Below are 22,372 nucleotides of genomic sequence, written 5' to 3' on the forward strand. Positions count from 1 at the left end.
CGAAACCCTTTTTAATTCAAGTTTGCATCTCTATTTTTTTCAATCTTCTGTTAAAAAGATATTTATTTGAAGTACATTTACCAATTTTAAAAATATTAACAATAATTACTTTTTTAAATTATCGTTTAACATTTTTCAATATATTTAATACAAAGTTTATTATATTCAATCAATAAAATGAAAAAGTTTAAACAATCATTTTTATAAGTGATTTTTCATAGCATTTCTCGCTAATTAAATATCACTTTTTAAGTTAAGAGTGTTCCCTTTTTCAATTATTTATTTAAGAAAATAAAACTTAGATTTGAGCTAAATTCCATTGTAAGACCAAAATTAAAGCTTATTATACACAGTGCGAGGGAAGATGAGTATGGATGGGGACTGATACAAATAATCAAGACTCGAGAGCACTGTAAATAACAACAAAACAAGGAAGAATAGCCTTTGGATTGAAAACAAACAACTCCTCGAGATTGGAATAAATCCCGGGGTATCCGGCCACAGAATCGTACGAGCCACCAGCTGACGCGACATCTTCCTCTGGCGGCGGTGCATCATCCGCCAATCGCTTCACCCTCCCCGCAATCACGCGACACACCAGCATGGCCCTCCTTCCATCCGTACAACAAACGAAGGAGTCGTGGGCCCTACCGCTACTTGCCGTGGTTCGTATCCCTTTGCACTCCTTGCCTTGGAAGCCGTGTCTGATGATGGTGCACACACCACAGCCAGGGATCGATCCGCACAAGTTCGACGTCCCGCGAGCACCTAACGAGCATGTTAGACTCGTACAGTGGAATCGCAGCAGCTCGTTACCATCAGCAGCGCACCTGGGATTTTTTTTAGTACTATTAAGCGCACGCGTCTTGATTGCATCTCTAGAGTCCTCGAACCGTTGAATCGTTCTCTGTGTGTTTTGAACTTTTAATATCCGTTCAATCTTACAAATGGAGTTATCTTTCTTGAGCCAGCTTGATTTGAAGATGATCTCAACAATGTTTCTACCGGAATCCTCAGGGCCCAGCTCTAATACTGCACCATTAGAAAAAAAACAAATTAAAAAAGGGTGGTTCTCTTATGGAAATACTTATTTACTTCTATACTTGTCGGTGGGGTCGTCACCGTATCAGTTTTAAAGTTACAGGCCGTGACAGTGTTGGTTCTATAGCAAAATGCCACGTGAGGCCATTAAATTTTGGTCATCGAAGGACAGCTGTTATCGGGTCCGGTACTTAATGGTCCCTAACCTAGCGGTAAAAGCGATCTGCTATGTGATTGGCAGAAATGATATATCTAAAATGGCGAAGGCGAAGCTGGTTGATGCTCTGTAGTCTGTTCTACAGCAAAATTTACCAAAATAAAGTTTTTTTTTTCCCTGAGCTAAACTAAGGGGAAATAAAGTTTATTTTATTTTATTTTTCACAAAAACTGCAGTTTTGGGTGTGAATTTCAAATGTATAATTATCAATTAAATTTATATTGAAAGAAACTATAGATTTACCAGCATGGCGAACTATTTGATGAAGCTCTAAGCTTTCAGGCTTGGGGAAGAGCTCTCCACACTGGGAGCAGGCGCAAATTGTAGTCCTTGCTGATGGGTACCTGAAATTTTCAGCTCTAACGAACTCAGTCTTCTGTTTTCTAATTTTCTATCTGTGTTTCTTTATCATTAATGCGCAGTAAAATTATAGAAATACCTGCTTGGGTCAACGATCATGTGACATTCGTAACAACCAGAAAGCTTCCTGAATTGTATGGCTCTTGAAGATGAGGTGTAGGTTGCGCCACCATTGGATCTCCCTGAACTCCCCAGCGACCTAGTTGATGACCCATTAGCAGCTTTTCGACTCAGCAGTCCGGTTTCTTGACCCACTGTGCTACTTTCTGGTGAGTTATCAGCTCTGTGAACAACTCTTGTGTTGCCATGAACAACGTCTCTGAAACTGCATATAGAGCTGCAAGAAGAACCCATCTTTGAGTATCCATTAGTTTTCTTGGATGGATCGTGTACACCCGATACTTCGATCTGCTTGCAGGTGAGTAGGTTCTTGATTTGGTCCCATGATGAAGGTTGCTTCTCCTTTTGCTTTTGCTGCTTGCGCTTGCGTTTCGAAATTTGTTTTCCATTCTTTGTTTGCTCTTGTAAGAAAGTGAGAAGAGCCATGAAAGTACACCAAGAATCAATATCAGAAGCAAGAAAAAGAAATAGTATGAGAAGATAAAGCTCTCCCTTTGCCTTACACACAGAGAGAGAGAGAGCTTTAAAGTACCAGAGTTTTGTGCAACAGGTGAGGGATCCAAGATGGGTAATAAGGAGGCAAAGACAAGATCAAAAGTAAAAATTATTATAATAAAACCGTTATATATATAATAATTATTTGATAAATTTTTGGATTTGAAAGGTGCTGTGTAAAAATGATTTTTTCAAACTGTTGTTATATGTAACAATTAATAATTAATATATAATTATTATACAGCTATACACACCAATTTATTTAATTATTTTATCTTTACGAAACTTTAAATTACAACACTAATACAACTTGAAAAAGTTAATTTTTTCAGCTGCAATTTTTATAATAGTTTATACTAATAGTGGTTTTTTAATAAATAAAGTAGCTAAACGTATTTAAAATTATTTTTTTGTTACCCATGAAAACTTATATGATTTTTAAAGTTTTTCAATGATTTAATTTAACATTTTTTATTAATTATTTGTGTTATAAACTTAAAAATTTTATTTACAGCATTAACTAATATGATTTCATCACTACTTTTTAACAGTGTAGCTATATAATTAGTCCTCTAAAATTAATTTTAGTTTTATAAATTTTATTGTGTTTTCAGTCATATATTATTATGTAAGTAGAAAAAAATTGTTGTTTTTTTAAAGCAAAAACTGTTGTTATATATATATATAGTAATTATATATTATATATTAATTATTAATTATAATCAATCATACAATCGTGGTGGATATAATAATTGTATTTAAATTATCGCTGAGGTGGGTCCGTGGTCTTTTATTATTCAATTTATCTAGCTATCTACTTTTGGATTAACTCGTGTGTTTGCTTTCTCGAGTGTTAACTTTACATAACTAATCACTACTTGATTTGGTTTGACCATTTTGGGAGTGAGTCAAGTGAACCATAGGCTCGCCATGTGGTCTAAAATTATGAACATTTCATTTCAGTGCTGTAACCCACTGCGGAATAGTGAATGACAAAATTGACATGTCGTTTGTTTGTTTTAACAAACTAACAAAGAAGGCATGTTCCTGTTATCCCATAATCGGAATTATTCTTTCTCTTTTGTTTTGCTCTCGTCTCTTTTCTTATTTTTTTTATTCACAAAATATATATTCAAAACAAGGGATTTTCAATTAATTTTAAATTTAATAATTTCAATTCAATATACATTGTGAAATTATGATTTATTTTAAATTTAGGTATTTATATTGTCCATTGATATTATTCGGGCAATGATGGCGTTGTGGATTGGAAGCCATGGATTCATGTAAGAAGAAGTTTTTTAGTGCTTTTGGCGGTGGAGATAAGAAAACATGACGTGATTTTTATTTGATTAGATAAAAATAGATAAGAATGAAAGAGAACGAAAATAAAGTTTTATTCTCAATTAAAAATTGAAATAAAAAAATTATATTTTAAAAAAATGAAAAATATAAAAATAACAATAGGATAGAGCACATCCTATATCTTTATGCCCTCTAAAATTGTTATGTTAGAAAATAATTATTCGGATAGGATAAAATTATTTAAATTCATTTTTTATAAATAAAAATTATTTTTAAAATAGAGGTAATTGAAATTAATTTGATTAAAACTAACACGATATTTAAGTTATTTTGGATTAGCATACATATATGCAATCAAGTGAAGGCATAATGTGTAAAGGTGTGGACATTTAAGTTATTTTGCATATGCAATAATACCTATTAGGGCCCAGATTCCAAAAGGAAGCAAAAGGAAAAACGCAAGAGCCAAGGAGACATCATATAAAACAAGCAGAAAGAATAGCTCTTCTCTTGCCAATTTGCTTATTTCCATAATGTTTCTCGCTATCTTTTCTCGCCGGACAAAATGAGCAACGTGCTCTCCTTTTCTATGCCTTAATTTGATATTGGTTTGAGAATCCTAAGCTCTACATCTACCCATTTGCATTCAGTAAGAATCACAAGTTCATCCAAATTATCAAGGAAAGCTCAAAATCTTCCAATTTATGAACCCACATAATATAGTATTTTTGGTGCCATGATATTAGGATAGATTCTGTTTCCCTTTAGAAGCTGGATGATCTGCTAAGTGAGAGAGAGAGAGAGAGATTTTGGGTACTTGGTCCACCAGTGCGTTGTTGATATCTGCATATGGTTGTTCATTAATTCGTACATGAATCCCAATAATAAATAGAAAACAGCAAAGAAAGAGAAGGCATCTTTAGCAGAGTGGTTAGAAGTCAGACATAGATTAGGCCAAGCCACTGGTTTAACCTAAAAATACATAAAGCGATGCTTCCTTGTCGTCCTCGTCTCAGGAGACCGCATTGCTCTGCATATCTCATTCATTAATTATATTTTACTTCTCCTGCTGTTTGTTGGATTAGCATGTGATCCTCTGCTTTAATAGCTTTATTATTTTTTTTAATCACCATCCCCGGCTTGGATTTTCCCACCTCCAAAACAAATAGGATGTGTGATGGTTTTACCCCTTCACTAGTTTTATTTTTTTTCGAATGAGATAAAGTAAAGTGCTTGTAATAAGTTTTTTTCCAATCTAATTCCGTCTATTCCAATGATTTTTTTTTATCATTGTGTTGGTTGTAACATTGAGTGACTACTATGTTTTCTGTGGTCATTCTGTTGTGCTTTGCCCGTCGTAGAAACCAATTCCAAACTTCTTCTCTTCTATCAAAAACAAGTAATGGGTAGGCTTGTCGGAGTTCAATATGAAAGGTACAGGCCATCTCATATTATGTATGCAGGCTTTGAATTTCCTTGTAAATTTTAATAGTTTTTATTATGCCATTATAAAAAAAGTCATTGGTGAATAAATTATCAACAAAATATTAATAGGTTTTAAAATTTATTAGTAATATGTTAAAATCTAGAGCGTTAGATATCTTTTCGAATCTTAGTTTCATTTTAAAGTTATATGGACTTTCCGTTTAGAAATTTTTAAGCCTCCGAGACATTTATTATCAATGCAATTAATTATTTTATGGAGAAAAAAAAATGTAAATGAATTAAATTATTTATGCGTTATTCGATATTCGAATCAATAAAAATTTGATTAAACTTTGACTTATATTTTAAATGATTCAAATTCAAACTTAATTTTTAAACTCATTTTATAAGCAAGCAGATTTTAAACTCTGTGTATTCGGCTCGTTAAAACTCCAAAACTAGATTTATTTCTAAGTTCATGAATAGGTTCAGAAATAAATTCATTAATAGGCTCATAAAAATAGACTCATTAAGCAAATTGAGATTAATATTATAAGAGAACTGAGTTCAAGTTCGAGTTTGTATAAATTTTCATAAGTTAATCCTGAACCTTCCAAAACTCAGCTCTACTCGGTTTAAATACACTCTTAAAACTTATAAATATAGTTTGTTAAAATTTAAAACTTTACTTTTATAGATTTGTATATATTTATTTAATTAAAATCATGTAGTTTTAAATTTATTTTGATTAAATACATAATTTACCTCCTCTCCTTTGCATGAAAACCCATCTTACCCCTTCACTTTTATTTTTACTCTATTTATTCTTTTAATTTTTAATTTTTAAATTTTAAATAATTTAATATTTATAAAGTGAGAAAATGTATATATCACCACTTTAATTTTTAATTATTGAATGATTTAATCTTATAGTGTAGTAGAGCGTGAATATCACATACTAAAATTAAATTATTTTACCATTTCAAAGTTGAAGAATAAATAAAATAAAATTGAAAATGAGAGGATAAAATAAATTTTGAAAAGAAAAAATAAATTATTAATTTTATTAACTTTAAATTAAAATTTATTATAATCATAAATAAATTACACAGTTTGAGATTAAAACTAATAAAAAATTAACTTGTTTCATATTATTTATTAAACAAATAAAGTTTAAATTTATTAATATTTAACTTAAATTTAAAATAAATAAAATTTAATTTAAATTTGAGTTTAAAAAGATTTTAATAAATTAAATTTGAAATACAGTCGAATCAATTTATTTATAACTTAAAAAAATTAATAACAAAAAGTAAAGTGGTTCAATTTAAGGACTGGATTCAAATTGGATGGAAAGGGTAATTTCATTCTAATTCAATTTTGTATCATTCATTCTAATTTGATTAAATTGGATGATCAAATTTTTAAATTTTTTAGTGAACCGTTTAATTTTTTATTTCTTAATATCAAATTAAGCCGATTGAAATTGATTTGATATGATTTTAATACCAGTCCGGCCCAAACCTGGACCTGGGCCATGTCCAGCAGCACGCTGAAAGAGCTTCGAATCCAACGTCGTCGTTGTTCCAACGGTTAAACCCTCTGATCGTGGGGTTTTAGGCTTTGCTCAAGTATCAGTTACTTCAGTTCTCTGCTGCAAAAACCCTAGTTTTCCGGCATTTGAGTGTCTCCCTATTTTGATTTCTGTTGTAGTTTTTTGTTTTATATTTTCTCGATCCTCATAATCGTCAATTATGTCTCAAAACAATCTTCAATCTGATTTCACGCAAAACTCTAGAGTGACATGGGAAGGTTGCAGCGTCTTGCTCGACATCAACGACGGCGACCGTCTTGTTTTTGCTCGTCTCACATCAGGCTCGTGAGTCCTCATTCCGTTCGATGTTCATTTACTTTTCCTTATTTTTTGTCGGTGATTTGATCAAAGATAAATGCTTACTGAATTCTTCATAATTTGTAGCACTTTGAAAATTGGCAACAAGAATTTCTCTTTGCGGCCTTTAATCGGTTGCCCCTTCGGTTCTTTGTTTCAAACTGAAAACGGAAAGGAAGGACCTTGTTTATCTCGTTTTGTTCCCTCCACAGAAGGTTTGTTCCTCAGCTTATATTAAATTTCATTTTTTTTTCTGTTTGGCATTCTCACTGTCTTTCTCTTATGTGTTCCTTTTGTTTTTTATTAATCAAAGCTGGTTTATCTGGGTGCTTTTAGTGAATATCATTGGCCAATTAAGACCTTTATTTTTAGCTTTATTTCGTTTATATGCTGATTTATTTTATACTTCCCCCACTAGGAAATAATGCTGAAGAAAGAGGTGATTGTGAAATAATTAATGAATCCAGGGACAATCGAGCCATAATTGACAATAATAAAGCCCAAAGCCTAACTGGCGAAGATATAGATGCAATGCGGAGGTGAGGATTCCACAATCGAATGTCTGGAGTCTTTTTAGCAAGTGAATTGCATGTTGTTGAAGCCTTTTTCTATTCTTAAGATCTAGCTAAACAAGAACAAAAATTTAATGCATTTAGCCTACTAATTCCTTCCTAATTCCTATATAAGATATTTGACTATATTAGTTATTAAATTGCTCTCTTAATAAGGTGGAGTTTTGACTCTTTAAGATGTTTCTATGTTAATTTGCAATCTTTTTTGACACAGACAGGGTGCAAAAGGTGATGAGATAGTTGAAGCTCTTATTGCCAACAGTGCTACATTTGAAAAGAAAACTTTGTTCTCACAAGTAAGTGTGTTGATAATCTGAATTTTGTAGTGCCAAAAAAATTTTGAATTTGAATATAGGCTAATGTCCGGTTTTTGTTTGCAGGAGAAATATAGGCTTAAGAAACAAAAGAAGTATGCACCGAGAGTACTTCTAAGGCGACCCTTCACTCGAAGGTATCCTTCTACTTTATCTTCAGTGCTGTTTCTTCAAACATCTAGGAAGGACCTAGAAATGTGGGTTTCCCTTGTTGTATTTAATGATAAGATTTGCTGATTTTTCCCCTTATTTTCAAAATAAAAAAAAAACTTCAGAATATATAAAAATTCAGCATTAAGCTACGTACACTAAAATTTGATGAGTACTGACTATAGAAGCTTAGTCATTTCATGGAAGTCACATTTCATCCTTGTGGATACTACAAATGTTTTTGCTTGGTTTTTATACATTGACATAATTTGTCTTTTTTTTTTTTTTAAACTTCAGCATATGCGAGGCATACTTCAAGAAGTATCCTGCTAGAATTGGGTAAGCTTATATATTCTCCTCTTGATCTATTTTGGTTTCATATTTCACTGTGGTCCATAAAACTTGAGCCGTTGTTTGTTGAAGTGCAAATTTCCATATCATGAAAGCCATGCTGGTGTTCTATTGAGAAAAGACTTGTCTTTTTATGTTATCTCCTCCTGTAGGATTTAATGGACCCAACTGTAAAAATTTGTCTACCGAGCTTGTTTTACTGTTTGTATTACTACTGCATGCCAACAGGAAAGAATATATCTCCCTGTTTCCCCTAATGTTATCTGTGTTTGGTTTTCATTTGTCTTTGGAAGTTTGTACCTTCACCATCTTTAGAAAAGGGGGAAAATTGTTCGGTTCATTGGACATCAAAAACCCACATAAATATATATACATTCTCACAATAAATTGTCATGTTAAGTATTGTTTCTTTTGCTGGTATAATCAATTTCACACTACTTGCTTTGTAGTTATCTAGAAGCCCAGATAATGATCATGTAAAACCATGGATTGAAAGAGAAACTGGTGCCTGTAGATCTCAATTTGTAACGACCCGAAAATCGGACCGCTACCGGCGCTAGGATCCAGATCGGCTTAAGGCCGCCGGGACCCGTAGCAAGCCTGACATAAAACCTGTAAACCTGTATAATCCCATACATGATCAACAACATACATAAAAATTAAAACTTTTCTTTCCATGAACACCAACCAAACTCAACCTGCGCATAAACATTAACATAACTTTGATCCCTCTGTGGGATCTCATCTGTGCCCTCAATGGGTAACATACATCTGTTGAGTTGGTTTACATAAACATCAACAAAATCTCTAGGATCATGTATTAAAGGGATAGCACAATCTATGGTCAAGCACACACTAACATCCATAAGCCTCATTACATAACTGTACTGTACTTTTACATTACAATTTAATCATGTCCATTGCTAGCTATTACATAAGCATGACTTCTTTACTCTATCCGGACTCCCGCACTATACTGTACCTGCAAGCCTGGGGGTAAAGGGAGAGGGGTGAGCTAAAAGCCCAGTGAGCTGAACTATTAAAACACATTAACACTATGCTCTATGAAATGCATCATAACACAAACAATTCACATGAGGGTTGGGTGAACTCGTCACCAATTAGTCCAAGTTAACTCTGGGCCAGGCCTGTAGAATGGGGTCCTGGTCTTTCCTGTCAGACATACATTACTTACCATTTTCCCAGGGCCTCCTCTGGCTCCTGGTCTTCAAGTCCCATAACCGTGCTAGACCATAGGATGGGATCCTGGTCTTTCCTTACTCTGTGCCAGGCCTGTAGACTGGGGCCTGGTCTTTCTTACTCTGTGCCAGGCCTGTAGCATGGGGCCTGGTCTTCTTGTCATGGACTAACTGGGTCATCCGACATTCACCCTCAACGACAACAATTTATGCAATGCGGCATATTCGTGAAAACTAATGCAATCATCCTATTGCATAATCATGATGCATGAAACATGATAAAGCATTTAATTTAAAAGATTAAGTTTTAGTTCCACTCACCTCTGGCTGACTCTGACAACACCGAAGCAGCTGAACTCACTGCTGGGGTCCTCGGTTCCTCGGGTCCGAACCTACACAGGTGGACTCAAATGAGGGACCAAACATGCTAGAACATAACTCTAAACTACTACCCAAAAATCCCCTAAAACATCATGAAGCAACCATAGGAAAACGTGCAAAGGAGGCCTGGACAGGGCACTTTCGGCGGCAGGTTCGGCGGCCGAAAGTCCCTCCAGAGCCGAAAGTCAGGCAGGTTCGGCGGCCGAAAGTCCCTCCAGAGCCGAAAGTCAGGCAGGTTCGGCGGCACCTTCGGCGGCCGAAACTGCCCGACAGAGACGAAAGTCTTCTTTCGGGGGCAAGCTTCGGCAGCCGAATGCTGCCTCCACAAGGGGGTTCGGCGGCCGAAACTCCCTTCGGCGGCCGAACCTGGTTTCTGCCAGAAGGGCAGAAACTTGGTTCACATGAGCCTCTTGCCTCCCAAAACCTCAAATCAAGCATAGATCTCAACCAAATCATGCATACAAGTTCCTAGGGGCCTCAAAACATCAAATACCCCAACTACAACACTTCAAACATACTCAAACAAGCCACATTGTTCAAAACATCAGTATAGACCCATAAACTCAACATATACCCTAACATGCATTTCTACTCATAGATCTTGCATAAAACTTATTTAAAACACATAAGGAGCTTAAGATCGGCTCTTACCTCTTGAAGATCGAGAGGGAGACGACCTAAACTTGGAGATCCACGAAAATGAGCTCCTGAGTTCCCAAAGCTCCAAAACTTGTTTCAAAAGCTTAAATCTTCAAAACCAAGGGAAAACAAGTGAAAATCTTGAAAGATTTAGAGGAAGAACATCAAAAATGGGTGAGGGACGGCGGAAAGCTCACCTTGGCCGAAAATGGGGAAAAGCTCGCCCGTTTTCGGCTAAGGGACCCTTTTATAGTGGCTAGCCAGACCACGTTCGGGGGCCGAATGTGCCTCCGCATGCATGCCATGTTCGGCGGCCGAACATGAGGTTCGGCGGCCGAACCTGGACTTCCCTCACTCATGCTTTCGGGGGCCTAACGTGCCTCCAAAACGCATGCATGTTCGGCGGCCGAACTTGACTTTCGGCGGCCGAACCTGGATTTTCCTCCAAGGACTTTTCATGCAAAAACTCATTTAATTTCATACTTAAAATCATAAAACACATTAAAACATTTTTATAAAACATGATTCTACCCTTCTAGAGGTCTCCGGCATCCGAGATTCCACCGGACGGTAGGAATTTCGATACCGGAGTCTAGCCGGGTATTACATTCTCCCCCCCTTAAGAACATTCGTCCCCGAATGTTCCTCAACTAGTACATACATAGCAAACAACACAATCTACACATAAAACACATAGAGACTAACCTTAAAAGAGATGAGGATATTGCCGGAGCATGGACTCCCGTGTCTCCCAGGTACACTCCTCAATATTGTGGTGGTTCCAAAGGACTTTCACCATCGGGATTTCCTTGTTTCTCAGCTTTCTGATCTGGGTGTCTAAGATCCGTACTGGCTGCTCAACATAGGTGAGATCATCTTGGATCTCCACATCAGGCTCACTAAGAACCTTGCCCGGATCTGACACGAATTTCCTCAACATAGAAACATGGAAAACCGGATGGATTCTCTCCATTGAAGCAGGTAAATCCAGCTTGTACGATACATTCCCAATCCTTTGCAGGACTTCGAAGGGTCCGATGTATCGCGGAGCCAATTTACCCTTCTTCCCGAACCGAACCACTCCTTTCATTGGAGACACCTTAAGCAATACCAGATCCCCCTCCTGAAACTCCACTTGTCGTCTGCGGATGTCTGCATAACTCTTCTGTCTGCTTGCAGCTGTCTTGATTCTTTCTCTGATCATGGGCACCATCCTGCTGGTGATCTCTACTAGCTCGGGTCCTGCTAAGGACCTCTCTCCTACCTCCTCCCAGCAAACAGGTGACCTGCACTTCCTTCCATATAAAGCTTCATATGGAGCCATCCCGATGCTAGCATGATGGCTGTTATTGTAGGCAAACTCCACCAAAGGTAGATGCTGCCTCCAAGAACCGCCAAAGTCCAGCACACACATTCTTAGCATATCTTCTATGGTTTGGATGGTCCTCTCTGACTGTCCGTCTGTCTGTGGATGGAAGGCAGTGCTAAAATCCAATCTAGTACCCATGGCATTCTGCAGACTCCGCCAAAACCTGGAGGTGAACTGGGGCCCTCTATCTGACACTATAGAAACAGGAACCCCATGCAGTCTGACTATCTCATCTACATACACCTGCGCCAACTTGTCCACAGAATAACCACTCCTGACAGGGATGAAGTGAGCAGATTTGGTGAGTCTGTCCACAATCACCCATATGGAGTCCAATCTGTTGGACGTCGCCGGTAACCCCACTACGAAGTCCATAGCTATATTCTCCCATTTCCACTCTGGAATAGGTAGCGGGTTAAGCATTCCAGCCGGCTTCTGATGTTCTAGCTTCACCCTCTGACATACTTCGCAGGCTGACACAAACTGTGCCACTTCTCTCTTCATAGCTGGCCACCAATAAACTTTCTTCAGATCTTGATACATCTTGGTGGCTCCGGGGTGAATGCTGTATCTTGCATTATGAGCCTCTCTCATAATGTCTCCTTTTAGCCCAATGTCATCTGGTACACATAAACGACTCCCATAGCGGAGGATCCCCCTATTGTCGAATCTGAACTCACTGTCCTTGCCTGACTGAACCGTCCTGGCAATCTTCACTAACTCTGGGTCCTCGTGCTGTTTCTGAGCCACCTGCTCCAGAAACACGGGTGTCACTTTCATCTGAGCAACTAAGGCACCTGTACCAGACAACTCCAACTGTAGACCTTCCTCAATGAGCTTGTAGAACTCCTTCACCACTGGTCTCCTCTCTGCCGTGATGTGGGATAGACTGCCTAGTGACTTCCGGCTTAGGGCGTCTGCCACGACATTCGCCTTACCCGGATGATACTGAATCTTGCAATCATAGTCACTCAGCAGTTCTACCCATCTCCTCTGTCTCAAGTTCAAATCCCTCTGACTCAAGATGTACTGCAAGCTTTTATGATCTGTGAAGATCTCACATTTTACCCCATAGAGGTAATGCCTCCACATCTTGAGTGCAAAGATTACTGCTGCCATCTCAAGGTCATGTGTGGGGTAATTCAACTCATGCTTCTTTAGCTGCCTAGAAGCATAAGCAATCACCCTCTCATTCTGCATAAGCACACAACCCAGTCCCACACGGGACGCATCACAAAAGACTGTAAAGTCCTCACCACTAGATGGCAGAGCTAAAACTGGTGCTGAAGTCAACCTCTTCTTAAGCTCTTCAAAACTCTCTTCGCACTGGTCGGTCCACAGAAACTTCTGATTCTTCCTGGTTAGTCTGGTCAGAGGAGCTGCAATTTTCGAGAAGTCCTGAACGAACCTCCTGTAGTAACCTGCCAAACCCAAGAAACTCCTGATCTCTGTCACTGAAGTGGGTCTAGGCCAGTTAGCCACAGTCTCTGTCTTCTTGGGGTCTACCTCAATCCCATTCTCTGACACTACATGCCCCAAGAACGAAATGCTCCTCAGCCAGAACTCACATTTAGAGAACTTGGCATACAAGCCATGTTCCCTCAAGGTCTGTAGAACCAACCTCAGATGATGGGCATGCTCCTCTGCATTCCTGGAATACACCAAGATATCATCTATGAAGACAATAACGAAGTGATCCAGGTACTGGCTAAACACTCTGTTCATGAGATCCATGAATGCTGCAGGGGCGTTGGTTAGCCCGAACGGCATCACAAGGAACTCAAAATGCCCATATCTGGTCCTGAAAGCTGTCTTTGGTACGTCCTCTTCCCTGATCCTCAACTGATGGTACCCCGATCTCAGATCTATTTTGGAGAAACAACCCGCTCCTGCTAGCTGGTCGAATAGATCGTCGATCCTTGGCAATGGGTACTTGTTCTTGGTAGTGACTTTGTTCAACTGTCTGTAGTCGATACAAAGCCTAAGGGATCCATCATTCTTTCTCACAAACAAAACTGGAGCACCCCAGGGTGAGGTACTCGGTCGGATGAAGCCCTTGTCTACCAACTCCTGCAACTGCTCCTTCAACTCTTTCAATTCTGCTGGCGCCATCCTGTAGGGAGGGATAGAGATCGGTCGGGTTCCAGGCATCAGTTCTATCTCGAACTCTATCTCTTTAGCAGGTGGTAAACCTGGCAGTTCGTCTGGGAACACATCTAAGAACTCTCTAACCACTGGCACCGAGGCGGGCTCTCTAACCTGACTGCTAAGCTCTCTCACATGAGCCAAATACCCCTGACATCCCCTCCTAAGCAACCTACGAGCCTGAAGAGCTGAGATCATACCTCTAGGTGTACCCCTCCTGTCTCCTCTGAAGACAACCTCTGATCCATCCTGACCTCTGAACCTGACTACCTTGTCCCTGCAGTCCAAGGTAGCACCATGGGTAGATAACCAGTCCATCCCTAGAATGACGTCAAAGTCTGTCAAATCTAGAACCACTAGGTCGGCGGACATGCATCTCCCCTCAACAAAAACTGGACTACACTGACAGACTGACTCTGCCACTGATGGATCACACTTGGGTCCACTGACCCAGAGAGGACACTCTAACTCAGAGATCATCAATCCCAACCTCTCTACGGCCCTCGGAGCAATAAAAGAATGAGATGCACTAGGGTCCATCAATGCATAAACATCCGAACATCCAATGACGAGATTACCTGCCACCACGGTGTTGGATGCGTCTGCCTCCTGCTGTGTCATTGTGAAGATCCGTGCTGGGGCTGATGGACCTTCACCTCTGAAACCCGCTGAAGAAGAGGCTGCTCCTCTCCCTCTGCCTCTGCCACTGGCCTGAGTCATGGCTGGAGCTGCTGGCTGCGCTACACTGCCTGAAGCTGTCTGCTGGGATTGAGCCATCGGGGCCGCTCTTGGACAGTCTCGAGCTATATGCCCCTCCTGACCACATCTGAAACAGGCGTTCGTCCCAAACCGACATACTCCCTTGTGTGGTCTACCACACCTTGCACAATTTGGAATATCCGCACCAGAGCTTGAGCCACTCCCAAATCCCAGACTAGACTTGACTTTATTCCAGAACTTGTTCTTTTTACCCTTGGGCTTACTCCATCTCTTACTGCCTGAAGCTGCTGCACTCAAGGTAGAGGGATCTAACCTTCCCCCACCCGGAGTTTTAGAACCAGAAGCTTGTGCCACTGTCTGCTTAACTGTCCCCTGAATGATGGCACTAGCCTCCATTCTCCTAGCCATGTCTACTATGGCATGAAAACTCTCTCTATCTGCTGACTGTATCAAGGAGGAATACCTGGAATGGAGCTTCATGATATACCTCCTCGACTTCTTCTGGTCTGTATTAAGGTCATGCCCAGCAAATGGCAGCAACTCCATAAACTTGTCAGTATATTCGTCTACACTCATGTCATTAGTTTGCCTCAACTGCTCGAACTCTATCATCTTCAATTCCCTTGAACTATCAGGGAAAGCCCATCCTGCAAACTCGTTTGCAAACTCTTCCCAAGTCATGCTGTCCACTCTCGGGTTCACATAATTTTTGAACCACTCCCGTGCCTTCTTGCACTTGAGCGTGAACCCGGCCATTTGAATGGCTCTACTGTCATTAGCCCCAATCTCATCTGTAATTGCCTTGACCCGCTCCAAGTACACGAACGGATCATCACCGGTCTCAAACTGGGGAGCACCCAGCTTCATATAGTCTGTCATCTTGACCTTGCTCCCACTGGCTGAGCTAGGTCTAGGTGGCTGAACAACTGGGGCTGCTGGTTCTGCAGGTGGTGGAGGTGGTGCAACATTTTCTGAGGTAGGGTTTTCTGGATTTGGATAATAGGGTGGAGGTGGATACATTGGGTACTGAGAGTACGGTGGGTAGTATGGTGGGTATGGCATCTGTGTGGGATAAGGGGTGAAACTAGGGTAATCAGATGTACCTTCCATCGAATACCCGGGATGTTGTGAGAAATGTGGGTAGTGAGGTGGCTGTACAAATCCCGAGGCCTGAGTGCCTCCTTGGGACTCTCCCATTCCTTCTTCTGACATATTGACTCCCAAACTGCCATCCCTCCTCTGTTCTACGTCCATATCATCCCCCATATCCTCTGACGCTCCTCCCTGAATTGTCCCTCTGACTGATCTGCTCCTACCCAGATCCAGAGACCTTCTAGGGTCTCTTGCTACTCTGTCCCTGTTGGACCTGCTAGACATTGCCCTAGGCAATGCTGGAGGACGGGCGCTCATGCCCTCATCCTCAGGTGGTACTCCAGTCAATCTTGTTGATCGACGAGTTCCTCTCATCCTGTTTTCTGAAAAACAGTGCACATCACAAGCAACATTAGCATCATATGGTTCATGTGGGCACACATGAACCCGCATCACATACATCACATATCATAGCATATCATTAATGCACATGCATAAAGTCATGACATTTCACATCATCATGCAAGACAGGACTCCACATCCTATCCTGGTGGACATGATCTTTTCCTATTGTGCTTGACCTTCTATAACCTCTATGAGCCCGACACTCTAGGTCCGACCATATGAACCTAGGGCTCTGATACCATTCTGTAACGACCCGAAAATCGGACCGCTACCGGCGCTAGGATCCAGATCGGCTTAAGGCCGCCGGGACCCGTAGCAAGCCTGACATAAAACCTGTAAACCTGTATAATCCCATACATGATCAACAACATACATAAAAATTAAAACTTTTCTTTCCATGAACACCAACCAAACTCAACCTGCGCATAAACATTAACATAACTTTGATCCCTCTGTGGGATCTCATCTGTGCCCTCAATGGGTAACATACATCTGTTGAGTTGGTTTACATAAACATCAACAAAATCTCTAGGATCATGTATTAAAGGGATAGCACAATCTATGGTCAAGCACACACTAACATCCATAAGCCTCATTACATAACTGTACTGTACTTTTACATTACAATTTGATCATGTCCATTGCTAGCTATTACATAAGCATGACTTCTTTACTCTATCCGGACTCCCGCACTATACTGTACCTGCAAGCCTGGGGGTAAAGGGAGAGGGGTGAGCTAAAAGCCCAGTGAGCTGAACTATTAAAACACATTAACACTATGCTCTATGAAATGCATCATAACACAAACAATTCACATGAGGGTTGGGTGAACTCTTCACCAATTAGTCCAAGTTAACTCTGTGCCAGGCCTGTAGAATGGGGTCCTGGTCTTTCCTGTCAGACATACATTACTTACCATTTTCCCAGGGCCTCCTCTGGCTCCTGGTCTTCAAGTCCCATAACCGTGCTAGACCATAGGATGGGATCCTGGTCTTTCCTTACTCTGTGCCAGGCCTGTAGACTGGGGCCTGGTCTTTCTTACTCTGTGCCAGGCCTGTAGCATGGGGCCTGGTCTTCTTGTCATGGACTAACTGAGTCATCCGACATTCACCCTCAACGACAACAATTTATGCAATGCGGCATATTCGTGAAAACTAATGCAATCATCCTATTGCATAATCATGATGCATGAAACATGATAAAGCATTTAATTTAAAAGATTAAGTTTTAGTTCCACTCACCTCTGGCTGACTCTGACAACACCGAAGCAGCTGAACTCACTGCTGGGGTCCTCGGTTCCTCGGGTCCGAACCTACACAGGTGGACTCAAATGAGGGACCAAACATGCTAGAACATAACTCTAAACTACTCCCCAAAAATCCCCTAAAACATCATGAAGCAACCATAGGAAAACGTGCAAAGGAGGCCTGGACAGGGCACTTTCGGCGGCAGATTCGGCGGCCGAAAGTCCCTCCAGAGCCGAAAGTCAGGCAGGTTCGGCGGCACCTTCGGCGGCCGAAACTGCCCGACAGAGACGAAAGTCTTCTTTCGGGGGCAAGCTTCGGCAGCCGAATGCTGCCTCCACAAGGGGGTTCGGCGGCCGAAACTCCCTTCGGCGGCCGAACCTGGTTTCTGCCAGAAGGGCAGAAACTTGGTTCACATGAGCCTCTTGCCTCCCAAAACCTCAAATCAAGCATAGATCTCAACCAAATCATGCATACAAGTTCCTAGGGGCCTCAAAACATCAAATGCCCCAACTACAACACTTCAAACATACTCAAACAAGCCACATTGTTCAAAACATCAGTATAGACCCATAAACTCAACATATACCCTAACATGCATTTCTACTCATAGATCTTGCATAAAACTTATTTAAAACACATAAGGAGCTTAAGATCGGCTCTTACCTCTTGAAGATCGAGAGGGAGACGACCTAAACTTGGAGATCCACGAAAATGAGCTCCTGAGTTCCCAAAGCTCCAAAACTTGTTTCAAAAGCTTAAATCTTCAAAACCAAGGGAAAACAAGTGAAAATCTTGAAAGATTTAGAGGAAGAACATCAAAAATGGGTGAGGGACGGCGGAAAGCTCACCTTGGCCGAAAATGGGGAAAAGCTCGCCCGTTTTCGGCTAAGGGACCCTTTTATAGTGGCTGGCCAGACCACGTTCGGGGGCCGAATGTGCCTCCGCATGCATGCCATGTTCGGCGGCCGAACATGAGGTTCGGCGGCCGAACCTGGACTTCCCTCACTCATGCTTTCGGGGGCCTAACGTGCCTCCAAAACGCATGCATGTTCGGCGGCCGAACTTGACTTTCGGCGGCCGAACCTGGATTTTCCTCCAAGGACTTTTCATGCAAAAACTCATTTAATTTCATACTTAAAATCATAAAACACATTAAAACATTTTTATAAAACATGATTCTACCCTTCTAGAGGTCTCCGGCATCCGAGATTCCACCGGACGGTAGGAATTTCGATACCAGAGTCTAGCCGGGTATTACACAATTAACCATCACAAAATGGAGAATTTATGGATATGTTCATTACTTTACAATTTTTACATTCAAATCTATTTTTCAAGAATGTTAAATGATGTACTTTCATACTGATCATAGGTTATACTATAGGTTGCCAGTTGTCATGCATGTGAAGGTGCTAAATTATTTTATTGATGTTTTCCCTTTTGTCTGCTTTGAATTTATGTATTATTTATCCAATGTTGTTACAGGTTCCTGCGAGTAGATGCATTGTCTCTTCTGCTTTCAATGGCTAATGCTACTGCCCACTCTGATGTCCTGGTAGTGGATATGGTAGGTGGCCTTCTTACTGGTGCTGTAGCTGAGCGTTTAGGAGGTTTGTTCTATCACTCATTGCCAAATTCCCCTTTAATTCTGTAGCTTCGGAAAGCTATTTGGTTAGGAAATTAAGAAAAGTATTTTAGTGACAATTGCAAAAAAGTGAAACCAAATCTTGGTCATGGTTCATAAAAAAGACAGTTGTGTAATTTTCTCATCTTTCATCTTAATTTTCTACTTATCCTTTGATGTATTTTAAACATTCAACATAGTCATAATTGAGGTGATTGGTCAAGCTTTCTTGTTAGTTGTACTCTTTGCTTAATTGGTGTTCTTGATGGATGTAATCTGGTATGTGTATATTTTATTTTTATTAAACAGGTACAGGTTATGTGTGCAATACATATCTTGGAGGTACACCACATCCGATGGATATAGTAAGAATGTTCAACTTCAACAATGATACTTGCAAAAGGTACATCTTGCTTTGCTATTATCATATCCTGAAATGATGAACCTTGAAACACTTTTTATCTGTACCTCAAGAGAGAAAGGATTAGCGTCCCCTTTTTATACATTTGATATGAAGTTCAAGCCCTGGACTGTGGTCGCCGGCTGGGGATTTATTATGCATGGGTTTAGTGCATGCTTTCTTAGACAACTTCTGTATTAAATGCAGGCTCAGAGTGCGTCTTTTTTCTTTTTTTTTTTTTAATTTTTTTTATTCGACATATGGTTTTCATATCTGTTTTATTTGTAACATTGTGCTTGTGTGTTGCATCATCATTTTCCTACTCAAGGTAAATGAAAGTATTTTTCATTTTAGACGATCAATATTTTTGTGGTTCAGGATTGTGCGGGCACCTCTGAATGACCTCTGTTTAGCTCAAAGTGAAACTTCTAAGCAAATTGGTCTGCATGAAGATGCTCCTGCTGTGGAGTCAAATGTACGTTGGTATTTTCTTTATTGCTAGTATAATATTCTCTTGCAGCCCCTAAATGTTTTGATATGCTTATGCCTGTAGGGTCCAACTTCATCAATTAACATGGAGGAAGTATCCAAGTCATCTGAGAATGATGTTGCGGATCTAGATCGTGACACAAATGTTTCTCCCACAAGCAAAATGAACAAAGCCCCTAAAGCTGGCGAAGGTGCGCCACAAGAAGCCTTGAAATTGTGGAGAGAAAATGGTTTTTCAAGGTAGCTGAAAATTAATAATTGGCTTATGATCATTTGTTGAGTTTCTGCTTTCCTCAGTTTACATACAAAGTTAGCAACTCTAATTTCAAACTGTGTGCAGCCTAATAATTGCAGCTCCAGATCTAGATCCTTGGAGCTTAGTCAAAGACCTCCTGCCACTTTTATCGTATTCAGCTCCATTTGCTATCTACCACCAGTATCTTCAGGTCACTTTCTTCGGACATGCTTACACTTACTACCCGTTTTTAGGTGGCTGTTATACTAGAGCTCCTCCAACCTCTTTCTCATGCAGTTGCTGTATATTCATATCTAAGCAAATATGATGACCCATTTATGATACAATTTTGCAGCTTCTCATATTTGATAAACTTATTTTTTACTTTGTTTTAAATTGGAAGAAGTTGGATGTTGCCATGGCTCTTTTTTTTTTGAAAAAACAAAAAAAAAATTATTTCCCTTCTACTTACTGTTAGTTTTTAATCCTTTGTGCACTGGAGGGAGGATTCACTTAAAAGACTTTTTTAATGCAGCCTCTTGCAACTTGCATGCATAATCTACAGCTTGGGAAAATGGCAATTGGTTTGCAAATTTCAGAACCTTGGCTACGTGAATATCAGGTATTGATCTTTTATTGGCAAGCATCGCATGCATTAATGATTTAGTACTTTTAGCCGTATAATCGGATTCCTGCTCTCTCTCTCTTTCACACGTCTCCCTAAACAATATAGGTTCTTCCTTCACAATATAGGTTCTTCCTTCGAGAACTCATCCATTCATGCAAATGAGTGCATTTGGAGGTTACATACTAAGTGGGACAAGGATATGTAGCAGCTAATCCGTACTTTCAAAAGAATAAAAGGATAACAAATCCTCATTCATGGAAGTGGTCTCTTCTTCAGGAAGCAAAGCAGCTGCCCACCAAAATGTATACTAGATTTTCGTTAACATTTTATATTGTTTGCATATTTATGCCATTCCATAATTTGGGAACTTGCAACGCTGCGAATTAATTTTTTCCATGGCAGGGTTGCAATTAGCTATTTTACTTGATTTGGTGTGACAGTTTTCGGATTGCTCGGACTATAGTAATTGCCAACGTTGTTTTCATCTTGCGGGGAATGGATGCCGGTTATGTTTGGCATACCATAATGTAATGTAGCAGAGTTAATTTCTATGGAGATTTAATAGAAAATTTAATCGAATTCTATTGCATTATGGCAATACAAACATAAAAGCAATGTATGGTACAGAAAGCTGATGATGGGTTGCATGACAGGATATATCCTAAATATTATGGACAGTTTGTCCTGTTCTTTCTTCTCTCTACTGTGTGTTAGCATAGCCCATGTTCTTTTAATAAATTTTTAAAGGGCGTTGAAAGATAACCAAAGAATTTACTGAATAAACCTAGAGTTTTAGAACCAACAATTGAAAGGTATGATTGTGAGAGATGATGAGATTAGATTTGTTCGATACTTGGGTTGCAATTTATGGCCGAAGCTGAAAGCATTAGAATGAGAATACGTGCGAGTATATGAGCACGAGCTTGCCTCCAGGCATGTTATTCTAACTAATACCAATATCATGATTGTGAAGAATTTTAACTTGATGGATCGGTTCATCACGGGCAATGCATGTAGTGGCTTCTTCAGGGATCCCAACGTAATTAATTAAAATATATATAATGAATACACAATCTGAATATAAACATTTAATCTAATGATAAAATCTTTTTTAATTAAGCATGAACTCTTCATGGTCATACTCTTCTCTGTTTCGATTATGGCTTTGTTATTTTAGATGAGATTTCATGTGATTGAGAGAGATGAGAGAAAAATAAAAAATAAAAAGCTGAATTTCTATTCTTTCCCTTGTTCGAATAATTAATAGATGACAGAAGAGTAGAGAGGAAATGAGGAATTTGATTTCCCAAATTATCTTCACTAACAAAATTTGGATAGAAATGGAGTAATGGAGAAAATTATATATTATGCATATTACAATTACTTGCATGGCAATTTCTATTAGATGAGAATTATCTACAAATAATAGAAAAGGAAATTTAACTTTTCTTTTTTTAAAACACTCTTCTTTTAACTTTTCATTTTCTTCACATAATTAAGATCTTTTAAGGGTTGGTGAATTTGAGTCCTTTAAAAAGAGAGGAAAGTGATAACCGGC

At 39.5% G+C, this 22,372-nt stretch overlaps 2 protein-coding genes across 3 annotated transcripts; one reads left to right on the forward strand and one right to left on the reverse strand.

Moving 5' to 3' along the window:
- Positions 1-298: 298 nt before the first annotated feature.
- Positions 299-2,330, reverse strand: LOC110614530. The gene is made up of 3 exons (XM_021756086.2): positions 1,698-2,330; positions 1,502-1,602; positions 299-1,032 (listed from the first exon to the last, which is right to left on the reverse strand). Exons 1-3 carry the CDS (start codon positions 2,162-2,164, stop codon positions 395-397), a joined length of 1,206 nt encoding a protein of 401 aa, XP_021611778.1. The 5' UTR covers positions 2,165-2,330; the 3' UTR covers positions 299-394.
- Positions 2,331-6,510: 4,180 nt separating this feature from the next.
- LOC110614464 (tRNA (adenine(58)-N(1))-methyltransferase non-catalytic subunit trm6) lies at positions 6,511-21,403 on the forward strand. Of its 2 annotated transcripts, none has more exons than XM_021756001.2 (13): positions 6,511-6,842; positions 6,942-7,069; positions 7,273-7,393; positions 7,641-7,722; positions 7,807-7,877; positions 8,188-8,229; positions 18,924-19,048; positions 19,372-19,465; positions 19,841-19,937; positions 20,016-20,191; positions 20,292-20,397; positions 20,722-20,808; positions 20,920-21,403. In XM_021756001.2, exons 1-13 carry the CDS (start codon positions 6,718-6,720, stop codon positions 20,974-20,976), a joined length of 1,311 nt encoding a protein of 436 aa, XP_021611693.1. In that variant the 5' UTR covers positions 6,511-6,717; the 3' UTR covers positions 20,977-21,403. The 2 variants fall into 2 exon arrangements, with proteins under 2 accessions (XP_021611693.1, XP_021611692.1); XM_021756000.2 differs by having other exon boundaries at positions 6,513-6,842; positions 20,940-21,403.
- Positions 21,404-22,372: the final 969 nt, after the last annotated feature.

The sequence above is a fragment of the Manihot esculenta genome, chromosome 5 (genome assembly GCF_001659605.2).
Source record: "Manihot esculenta cultivar AM560-2 chromosome 5, M.esculenta_v8, whole genome shotgun sequence".
Classification (NCBI taxonomy): domain Eukaryota; kingdom Viridiplantae; phylum Streptophyta; class Magnoliopsida; order Malpighiales; family Euphorbiaceae; genus Manihot; species Manihot esculenta.

Coding starts and splice junctions, on each gene's coding strand:
- LOC110614530 (XM_021756086.2), bottom strand. CDS start 2,164: ATGGCTCTTCTCACTTTCTTACAAGAGCAAACAAAGAATGGAAAACAA. Junction 1,603..1,697: donor ATGATCGTTGACCCAAGCAG/GTATTTCTATAA, acceptor TGAAAATTTCAG/GTACCCATCAGCAAGGACTA. Junction 1,033..1,501: donor TCAAATAGTTCGCCATGCTG/GTAAATCTATAG, acceptor CTAATGGTGCAG/TATTAGAGCTGGGCCCTGAG.
- LOC110614464 (XM_021756000.2), top strand. CDS start 6,718: ATGTCTCAAAACAATCTTCAATCTGATTTCACGCAAAACTCTAGAGTG. Junction 19,049..19,371: donor TGTAGCTGAGCGTTTAGGAG/GTTTGTTCTATC, acceptor TTTATTAAACAG/GTACAGGTTATGTGTGCAAT. Junction 20,809..20,939: donor CTTGGCTACGTGAATATCAG/GTATTGATCTTT, acceptor TTCACAATATAG/GTTCTTCCTTCGAGAACTCA.